This window comes from Mytilus edulis, chromosome 1 (genome assembly GCF_963676685.1).
Source record: "Mytilus edulis chromosome 1, xbMytEdul2.2, whole genome shotgun sequence".
Classification (NCBI taxonomy): Eukaryota; Metazoa; Mollusca; class Bivalvia; order Mytilida; family Mytilidae; genus Mytilus; species Mytilus edulis.
Window position 1 is genome coordinate 14,594,387 of NC_092344.1, and position 11,486 is coordinate 14,605,872.

At 31.9% G+C, this 11,486-nt stretch overlaps 1 protein-coding gene across 8 annotated transcripts in view; it reads right to left on the reverse strand.

Annotated features, from left to right (window-relative positions):
- LOC139510524 (serine/threonine-protein kinase Wnk-like) overlaps nucleotides 1–10,874 on the reverse strand; it is a 29,338-nt gene extending 18,464 nt beyond the window's left edge. For all 8 annotated transcript variants that reach the window (XM_071297141.1, XM_071297114.1, XM_071297135.1 and 5 more), the window contains exons 1-6: nucleotides 7,075–10,874; nucleotides 4,503–4,678; nucleotides 2,458–2,678; nucleotides 1,482–1,639; nucleotides 1,004–1,092; nucleotides 216–435 (exon numbers count right to left, since the gene is read on the reverse strand). In XM_071297141.1, the coding sequence (XP_071153242.1) occupies nucleotides 216–435; nucleotides 1,004–1,092; nucleotides 1,482–1,639; nucleotides 2,458–2,678; nucleotides 4,503–4,678; nucleotides 7,075–8,112 (1,902 nt within the window). In that variant the 5' untranslated portion in view covers nucleotides 8,113–10,874. The remainder of the gene's footprint in view (nucleotides 1–215; nucleotides 436–1,003; nucleotides 1,093–1,481; nucleotides 1,640–2,457; nucleotides 2,679–4,502; nucleotides 4,679–7,074) is intronic.
- Between the last annotated feature and the right edge of the window lie 612 nt (nucleotides 10,875–11,486).

Consider the following 11,486-nt stretch of genomic DNA (forward strand, 5'->3'; position numbering starts at 1 on the left):
CTACATGTCTAACAAAGGAGTAACGTATCAATAATTTGACCTTGCCAGGGAATAAACCAAAAACATACCACACTTGAGGCAATCTGTCTACCAAAAGACCATCAATGCTGTATAATCATAAAGAAAAAGTGATAAAGAATGAACATGTTTTCAATGGAAATTTACAGACTACCTATACAATGTGCATCCCTATTAAAAGCCAAACATGTTTTTACCATTTCTTGAGCAACTTTATCTGGATCATCACTATTCAAATCAAATCCAAACTGGATCGCCTCATTTTCTTTATGCTTGTCCTTTCTTTTTTTAGGGTCTACCACTTGTAGTTGTAACTGAACTGACTCTGTTTCACCATCTTCTGTTTTGACAATTTCCAGTCGTAAACCATTGTCATCCAAGAAAAAGTCATGCTGGAGTAAATCTTTCGCTGAATATCTTTAAAATAAGATAAGATTAAATAATTTAACTAAATAATTATAACATAATATCACATCACAATAGATAATAATAATTTTAAAATAGAAAAAATAAATTAACATTAATGTCTTTTAATTTGTGGATGGAAATGTGGCTGGGACCTACCAAAGGTTGTTTTTTCTAATCATTTGTGCATAAGAAGTCTGAGTAAAACAGTCACCTGTGATTTTAAGGCAACTTCCCAGAGTAATAAGCAGTCTTCATGATGAACTGTTAAATCTAGAGGCCCGGAGCTCAATTTTTGACAAATTTTAGTTAGATTCTATTGGCCTGTAGATATGATTTTAACAGGCCCGAGAGAAATTTTACAAGCCTGGGCTGCCATTCTGACAGCGTGAAGACTGGACTAATAAGTAAGATATTTAAAACCCACTATCTGATGCTTGTCTTGATAACAAGACTTTTTAAATTGTGCCTAAAAGTTTAACAACACAATGAAAGTTTTGCTAGTTGTGTGATCTGCGTTTCTAACGAAAATATATTGTGTCTACTCATTTCAAATGAATTTCTATATAACTTTGTTTACCTCTCTTCCTTTCTTGATCGTATACAGCTTTGAATTATGTCTTTTATATATGGAATATCAACCTTTTCTAAAGCATCTGGAGGAACACCCTAAAGACAAAAGTATAAAGCAATGAAAGTCTCAACTGATAACTTATTAACTTGCATACCTATGTGCATAACATCACTCTACCTTCTGTTTGAGTTCGAATCAATGAATTATACCTGTAACATTGGCTGTTGCAAATTCAAATTCTTTTTTTGTTTTGTTAATTGTATACATGAAAAAGTTAAATATAACTTAAATGCATTTAACATGAAATAAACAGTAATTGATTACACTGAAATGGTGTTATTCTTGTGTTGAATTCATAGCATTTTTATTATCTTATGCAATGGTCCATTATTATATTTTTACTGTTAAATGTTGACAAGATCACCATGACATGAAATATATATTTGAATCCACAGATTTTTTTTCTCTCAAACCAATGACTTACTGTGGTAACACGTCTGTAGATCTGGGCAGCATTGTGACACTCTTTATATGGATACTCTGATGTGGCCATTTCTAACATACACATACCAAATGCATAGACATCAACAGATTCATCGTAATGCTCTTCATACATCTCAGGAGCCATGAACTCAGGGGTACCTTAAATGTATAAGAAGATGCTTCTTGTACCATTTGCTGGAATCTACAAGGGAAAATGTGAAGGGGAAAAGAAGATTAGTGATTTTTTACCAATAGTTGTCCTTCTCTGAAATAGAATGTTTTGTTAACATAGAGATCATTCAGTACACATATTTCCCCTCACATTTTATTGGTTTTACCTGGTGGTCTTACCTTTTCTGTCATTAAGGCAGGAAGTCAAATAGGAGAGATGCTATAATAAAAGGTAAAAGTTAAAAATCAAAATGCTGCAGAACAAATGGATTACAGTCTTCAATTATCGCCAGATAGATCTTTCCTTTTTTAACATTAAAAAAATAATGTACAAAATTATTTTTCAATTTAAATTTCTATAAAACTGAAAATGAAAATGATTAAATATAAATCCAATAAGTGTGTCTGAAGCCTGTAATTTTCATATGTATCTTCAACCTTGATTTGTAAAAAAAAATTGAAATTATGCATTTCTTGAAATATTTATGAAATATAGATTCCTATACATGTTTTGAATTAATAAACATTTAGTTTTTATATATTGTAAAATTTCTCTTATTAATTTAGATCTAATATTTGCAAATAAATAATAAACTTTGGCTTTTTACAGTGTAAATACATTTTACGTCACGTAATATCAATTAACTTGTATGATCAATTTAAACTTACCTAAACTTATCTGCAACAAAATCAATATATACACAAAGGTCATAAAAATAAAAGGCTGCAAAAAACTATTTGTTATTACATTCATAAATGCAAATTCAATAACTCAACATTGACTTTTGAAGTAGTTAACAACTTACCGATTACACTTTTTGCAAAAGATTTGTTTTTCAATGTTGCCAGTCCCAAGTCTCCAATTTTTACAGATCCAGTTGGTCCAGTGATGAAAATATTGTCACATTTTAAATCTCTATGTATAACTTGAGGAGATCTTGTATGGAGAAAGTAAAGTCCTTTCAAAATTTGTTTGCACCAGTTCCTCAATACTTTTGTATTCAATTTCTTCAACCTCTTAATGTATCTGGATCAAATAATAAAAAAAAAATACAATATAGCTGTAGTGATAAAAATATTTCTACATGTACATGATGTATATATGCATTAAAGGAGATGAGAGATAAATATCAATAACACAGCAGCCTTTATATATATTATAGAACCCATTCAGACATAATCTACAGACTGAGTTTTTCCTAAACGATTTGAGCATGGTCATGATGGTGGGGCGCCATACTTTTATTTAGACATCAATTTAAGTCAAATTCAAAATAACTTATTACTCCGTGTAATCCACGTCCTTACAAATTGATAACCACCATCCTTTCAGTCAAAGACATATCCTGAACCCAAGATTGGCATTTGGCAAGTAAAAAATCTTGCCAAATCAATGTGAATATAATTTTGTCCAGCATTCCACATGGTTACTTCAGCTCCAATAAATCTGTCTGGATGCTGATAAAACTGTAGCATGCTGTTTTGTCAAAGGGTAAAAAAATTCTGATCATGTTGCATGTTCTAGGGTGATTTTTTGGCAACTTAAAAAAGCATTTATTGATTTACATGGTTATGACAAGAGGTTGTCAACAAAGGAGTTTTCTGCTTTTTTCCTTTTTTCTCATTTTTTAAATATTTGTGCTTCCCTATGGTCATTGTCACATGATTGTATTTTAAAAGATGTCCAAATCATTTTTTTTTACCACAGAACAATGATTTAGATACATGTGCAGGGTCATGATTGTTAGTGGAAAACAGAGAAAAATTAAATAAAAACCCATCATTCAATGACATTAATAAATATAGGGAAATATTCAATCTAATTAATCTAAAGAACAGACATGTACATATATGTGTCAGATTAGAACTATCAAAAACGCAATGAATTATTCAATCCTATTATCCTATGGAAATTGATGCTTCAAAAAGGTTGGACTGGCTGAATTAATTGTAAACCTGTACTAAATGATAAGTAGTGTTTCCTACAGGTGGTTTTGGCGTGTAATGGCGCCCTGCCGCGATTTCTCGACGCCCTGCCCTAATTTTATCGAAATTCCTGACGCCATGCCTTTATCGTCGTAATGAACAACCGGTACTGAAAGACATATTTTATGAATACCGCTCGAGTTATTTCCCTTCAAAACAAAGTTCACTAGGTCGCCATTTTGTAATCGATTTCGTAATCAGCTGATTAGCAAACTGCAATAGATTGAATAGTGAATACAGATACTAATCACGGGTCCTGATTGTATCCCCCAAGTCCCAGAAACATCGTTTTGCCTAGAAGATTAATGATAAAACATCGATGTGATGCTTAGATAATTTTTTTTTACAGCTGATAGATTTCTAATTTACATAATTTACATTGTTTGCATGGTTGAACAAGCCAATGAACGGCGATCATGAGACATTTGTCAAATTGAAAAGTAAAAATTCTTTGCAAACTATTTTTTAAATACAAATGCTTGACTGTACCTTAAATGAAATGAATAAAAATCCAAACTAAATTATTAAAAGCAGAATAATCCAGAAAATAAATGAATTCCTTGATCAAATGTTTTCTTTTGTTTACAAACATGTCACATGATCATATATGTTTTAAACACTTTTTCTTGTTTAACAATTTGTTTTAATGATTGATTACAGATGTATATGTCCTTTTTATAGTATTAAACTAGTATGTTTTAAATGAATCCATTTTATAGAAATTGCCTGTTTATGTTAAGTAAGTGCCCTAAAATTGTTGTCCATCGCGCTTAATGTGCCCTCTGAGCTAACAATTACCCTGCCCTTTTTAAAAGCTGAAGGAAACACTAGATAAGACTGACTGCAAAATATACAATATACTCACGTTTTTAATGTTCCAGAAGTCATCAATTCTGTGACAAGAACAATGAATTTCTTATTGCGTAATGTGCTCTCCTCCCAAGAGTCATAAAACCTGACAATATTTGGATGTTGCAATTCTTTGAGCATTTCTGCCTCTTCACGGAATCGTTGTCTTTCACTCTTGTTCCATTTTTTGTCCTACAATTTAAAAATATACATGTATATTATAAAATGAGTTAATATTACACTGATTAATGATTATTCACGATATATTTGCTGCGGGACATTTAATAACCATCTACCAATCAATCAAAAACAGCAACTCCTTTTTATTGTATTCATGGAGTGTGTATTTTTCAGTATATTTGATGTTGTGAGTACTGTATGCAGTGTAACCCCTCAAAGATTTCAATGCACATAATACATGTATATACAGAGATATAGACACAAAATGTTTCCTGATCCTCTAATTTTGGTATAAATATAACTGTTAACAACTCCTAAGAATACATGTATTCATTTGTGGGGCCCTTTATAGCTTGCTGTTAAGTGTGAGCCAAGCTTTGTGTTAAAGGCCGTACTTTGACCTATATAGGTTTACATTTACAAATTGTGACTTGTAATTTTTATCACTGAATCAGTCACCAAAGTATAATGAAAACAAAGCACTTTAAGAACATCATCATAAAACTCGGAGACGTAAAATCAAAAATTTATAGAATGTGTCCATAGTACACGGCTGCCCCACTCGCACTATCATTTTCTATGTTCATTAGACCGTGAAATTGGGGTCAAAACTTTAATTTGGAATTATAATTAGAAAGATCATATCATAGGGAACATGTGTACTAAGTTTCAAGTTGATGTAACTTTAACTTCATCAAAAACTACCTTGACCAAAAACTTTAACCTGAACTTCACACTATCATTTTCTATGTTCAGTAGACCATGAAATTGGGGTCAAAACTATAATTTGGCATTAAAATTAGAAAGATCATATCATGGGGAACATGTGTACTAAGTTTCAAGTTGATTGGACTTCAACTTCTTGAAAAACTACCTTGACCAAAAACTTTAACCTGAAGCGAACGGACGGACGCACAGACGGACGAAAAGACGAACGGAGGCACAGACCAGAAAACATAATGCCCCTCTACTATCGTAGGTGGGGCATAAAAATTGAATGGTAGCTTTACAACAATAGATATAAACATTTTACTAAAGTTTCATGAAAACTGCTGAAAGCATTTTTAAGTTATTGCCTTTTTCAATAAATAAAACCCCATAACTAGTAAAATTAAAATCTGAAATTTATAAAAATCGTAACGGAACTTACATTTGTATGTCAATAGATATGAACAATTCACAAAAATTTTAGGAAAGCTGCTCAAAGAATTCTATAATTATTGTCTGAAAACTGGAAAATCCCCCTTTTAGAATGTTTAGTAATGAATAAAACCCCAAAACTCGGAAACGTAAAATCTGAAATTTTAAAAAATTGAAGAGGAGCTCAGGCTCATATACAGATATATACATTGTTGTACATATGTATTAACAATTAACCAACATTTCTTGCAAATTGGTGAAAGCATTTTGAAGTTATTGAGCTCACGTCAGTAGATGTGAACATGTCACCCAAGTTTTATGCAAATTGGTTAAAGCGTTTTAAGCTAATGTCCGACAGGTTGATGACGGACGGTCAGACAGACAATGGTATAACATTATACATCTCACAAACGGACATAAAAAAAATGTGAGCATTTTGCAGTGGTTTTTTTTATATTTGGAAATACAATGTAGACTGTAGATGGACTAACATTTTGAAACTTCTGACACAAATAAACATAGATTTGAACATATACATGTAGCAGTCAGGTCAAGTGTTTTCACACACTTTTTGACATGTCATGATCATCATGTCATGATTTCTCATTGTCAGACAGTGGTTGGCAAATATGCAATAAATGAACCATGTAAATGAGGTCATGGTCACTGACGGACAGACCTCATGCTTATAGTAAAATGTATCATAATTACATGTATACTGACAACTGACAAATCAACAGAAACTTAATGATGATTAATGATCTATAAAATGAGGTTAAGGTCAGAGTATAGAATCAAGCAGGTGATGAACAATGAAAATGAGGCTAAAGACAACAGAAACTGTCAAACAAAAACTAAGCAACTGCATACAAGATAAAAGTATAAGCTACACAAAAAACATACATGACTGAATTAAGTTTGTGTCTTTGAAGTTTTATACAAATACATATGCGTGTACAAATGTAGATTACCCTTCTGCCAGACCCTATCCGAATTTTGATGACTGAATAGATGAGTCCTCATGATTGAATCAAGAATTAAATAAAGCTTTGAGAGTTGAGTCTAGAAATCATCACTCCATTCAAAGAAATTAAAATAGAAAACAATCTGTTTTATATAATTGATGAGTAAACAAGGGTTTATTTATGCAAATATTGAATATGTCCAAACCCAAAATGTAGTGGTAAATAATCTTGGGGAGAACCCTAAATACAATAATATTAATGTACAATATGTAAAATATACACACTGGAACATGTATTTTATACCTGTAATTCACACCAAGCAACAGCAACTCCTGTTTCTGTATCAAGACCTTTAAACACAGTTTTAAAAGAACCTCTTCCAATTTCTATGTCAAATTTGAAAAAGCGACCATCAGGTGATGTTGACACTGCTTTCTCTTCAGTTTCATCTACTTTTGGTACCAGAGTCTGAACCACATCTAAAGACTCCAAAGGAGTTTCCGGAATAAAAGATTCTGAAGTTTTGCTAGAAACCTTGTAACTATCATCACTGATACCTACATGTACACTACTATCTAAAGTATTTAAATCTGATTCTGTTTTCAAACCCTCTGGATCAATAAACAATGCAGTCTTGTCAATAGTCACAGATCTGGTAAATTTTCGAACTTCTTGTATTTTTTGCTTTTTACTTCCACTTGAATCATCATTTATATCAACACCCCCACCATTCAAATTAACAGTTGTGAACTTTAAAGCATTATTAACTGATATTTTATCCTCTGAAGGAACAATTTTGAATTTTGTTTCCTCTGAATTATTACTGCAGTTACTAGAACTACTATCAGTAGATTTTTTACTCAAATCACTGTCATTTAATTTTGACTTGACATGTGCACCTCTGCTGCTAACGGTCTTATCAGAATCAATGTGCTTAGCAACATCTTCTATGGTTTCTGATGGTAAACTCAAAGAACGATCTTTACCCACTATATCAATTTTTTTACTTCCTTCACGGGTACGATGCCTTAATCCAGATACACATGAATGCTTGTCTACATCAATTCTTCCAGAAATATCATCTGACACACAACGTCTTGTCCTCCAAGGAACATTTCTTGTACTTCTTGAAGTTTTTGGAAAGGTGTTTTCTGACTGATTTTGTTTTTGAGAATTTGTTGGCATTGCACTTTCTTTTCTATGTGTTATTTTTTGTCCCATGTCAGTTACATGTACCTTCTTCAAACCTTTTGAAACATGTGACAATCCCTTTCCAACATGCTTATTCTCACCAATTTCATGTGACAATTCCCCATTTGCCATAGGCAGCTTTTTACTCATTTTTTTATAATAAAATAAAAGCTGTATTTATTTGCTTAAGAGTCAGTATCTCTTAAACTTCACAAAAGTATGTAAAACATGATATTCATAGATGTAGGGTAAGTTAGCATGGTCACTGTGCTACTTCACATTACATGTATACTTCTCTGTATATAATATTTATTTAAAATAATGAGATAATGATAGTATTAAAATGCCAATGATCACTTCTTTATACAAAAGTTATATGACTAGCGACAGTCTCGTCTCCGTTTGTTGATGAAAAAAATGAAGTCTCGCGCACCAGGTCAAATGACGGTGACCTCTTTTTTGGAATGAATGAAAACAATGTTTCTCACAAAGGAATGACAATAATTTTGAGTCACAATCGTCTTTAACGATACCTTCCACAATTTTCTCATTGGACACTAATAAATCTACTTTTCCATTCATAATGCTAACACAATAATAATCTTTCCGTCATGAAAATTATTCATTCTGACAGATGAGAACGAGCAGAAAATACCCACTTCCGGGACACGACTGCAGCTGTTTTTCACAGTTTAACGCCAGTACTTAACTAACTAATTCCCATATATACAAAAGGAACATTATTTTTTTAACTGCTATCTTCATGGTAATCTATAAGATCGATAAAGACATAGAAACTCCATTTTTCTTGTTCATCTATGGCGACGACTCATTCCTTAGAAAATAGTCCCTTGTCAATCCTGTTTATTGCGGTATAATCTGTAATGTCAATTTGTAAGATTGGCAATGCCCTTTATATTAACAGAACAAATTAATTAACTTTACATCTAGTTTTTCATTCTAAAATGTTATTCAACATAAAGACATGAGAATCTTCTGTTGTATTACGCAGTAAATAAGGACTATATTTTAAATACTTTAGTTCAAATATTTTTGGCAATTTGCCGGATATTAACAAAGCACGTGTTCAATCCCGTTAGGGGTTCATTAGAGGGATTAGCTACCGAAAAGCTTTTTAAAAAATAATAGTTAACAGATCATTTTTTCGTTTTAAATAAACTCAGACAGTACAGACTTGATCAGTCACGGAAATGGAGCGATGATTGAATTATGATTGAAAGACTGCTGTATCAACAGATTAAGTACCGGGGGGCTGCATTCAAAAGTTTATTTATTTTCCGGGCTTAACCGATCTTCGTTACGCGTTCTTTTATGTATAGTATTACAACGACTATGAGATAGTCGAAGCTAATTGCTTAACTTCAAGTGGTGTTTGAATAGATTTTTATGTCACAGTGTAAAAACGATATTTTAAGAAAAAGCCAGGATTTGCATCTTACTATACAAATCCTTGGAAAAAGCAGGGACATATAATTATATATTTAGTATATCGTCTCTGGCGAAATATAAATAAAGGATATTTAAACTCCCAGAAGTGTAAAACAAACTGACAATGGCATAAAGAAAACAAAACAGAATACAGTTTTCTAGCTCATAAAACAAATCATAAATCACAGAGAATTATTATAATGATATATACGATTTATATCCATACCTGGAATGACATTATTACGGTAGTGTTTCTGTAGAATATCAGAGAAACTTTAAACAAACAAACAAACAAAAAACCAATTTGATGACATGAAGACATCTTTTTATCATCAACTTATACAGTGGGTATTTTATCGCTCGTTGGTTTCAGCGTTTGTAATGATTTTTCTAAAAAGGCAGTTGGAATACTCAAAGTGGTTGACATGTATATAAAAGCCTTATAGTTTATATTTTTTATGCTGCAGTTAAAATTCCTATCTGATGAGCTCACGAAGATAATTTGGATTTACAATTTGTTTAACATCGCCGGTAATCGGATTTTAAAATTTGCGAGAAATTCTTTTCCCTATATAAGCATTGCATGTAAATCTGTTGAGCATCTTCTTAATTCAACAACATTGTAAAACACCCATATTACGATAACATAACATATTTTTGGACTATTTCGGGGACGTAGGACCCGCCGGGAGAGTGACAAACGATAGTTCACCCCAACGTCCAAAAGAAATTGTGAAAAAAGCGGTGGCTTTTTGCCCTTTTATCGACTTTTTAGCTCGAAAAATTTTTAAAACAGAAGAGGAAAAAACTAAAGACTAAATTTCATACCATTCAGGTTTTTTTTTTATTGTCGCTTTCATAAGTTTTCCTGAAACTCCTTTTAGTCATTGCGTGTGTTTCAAACAGATGTATCATATCAATGCTCTCAGATTTTTTATTCTAATTTGTATGAGCGCAGGTACGATATCTAACCCTACGCCGGTCAAAACACATATGAGCTTAAAGGAGCAGTATATATATGTAATAAAAATCATTATCGTTATTTCCAAAAAAAAAAGAATTTCAATTTATCGCGCATATTCCTTTACCGAACTCTTGATATATCAACTGTGTCTGATTGGAGAATCACTATCCTGTCTTCGTGTTACAAATAACTATGTGGATTTATAATCCTGATCAAAAACGATTCACCACAGGTGTTTTCTTATATATTTACATATGGCCAGACAAGAATGTTAATCTTATTATTCGATGATAGACGGGCTTTGAGAATAAAGATTGACCAGAGATAGATTTAGTGCGACGTCTTTCACTTTCAAAGATATAGATGTTATGCTAGGGCGATTGCTCTAGTCTTAATATAAAACCGGTTTGTTGTCATTCATTTCAGTCCCGACATCTAGGGTATGGGCAAAGAGACAGTGTATACGGACATATGATATATAGTTTAACTAAATCACACTGAATTTGTAAAAATATTACTATTTAAATACCTCGCCTTTCTTTCATTCACAAAGTGTAGATCTGGAAGCCAGCCAAGTTGAGGTGCAAACAAAGCAAGGATAGGTTTAAATGTATAGTTTAAATGACTTAACTATCTTTTAAACGTCTTTGTCCAAAATATATAAAGTGAAGTTTCGTGTGATGATAAAAGTTCGAAATGTTTTTACAATATGTATATGCAAAGTATGTATCACACAAGGAAAAAATAAATCTCGTATATGATAGATTTAATCCAAATATAAGGAAAGACATAATACAAAGTTTTTAAATCTATGTAGTCTCACAGAAAGGTCAAAGCAACAAATATATATATATTACACCAATATAAAAGTCGAAAAGTAAACCTATATACATATACATAAAACAAATGGTGTATTGAAAGAAGTAGTGACCACATGAATAATTGTCAAATCAGTACATTGTAAATGAAGTTGTGATATAAATATATAAAATGTTGACCCCACCACCACAAGATACCATCCAGTCGATCATCGCTTGACAGTTCAAAAAAACACCTAAAAATAACGCGTGCAGGTATAATTCCTGTTTTAATATGTAATGTTATGAGTCTA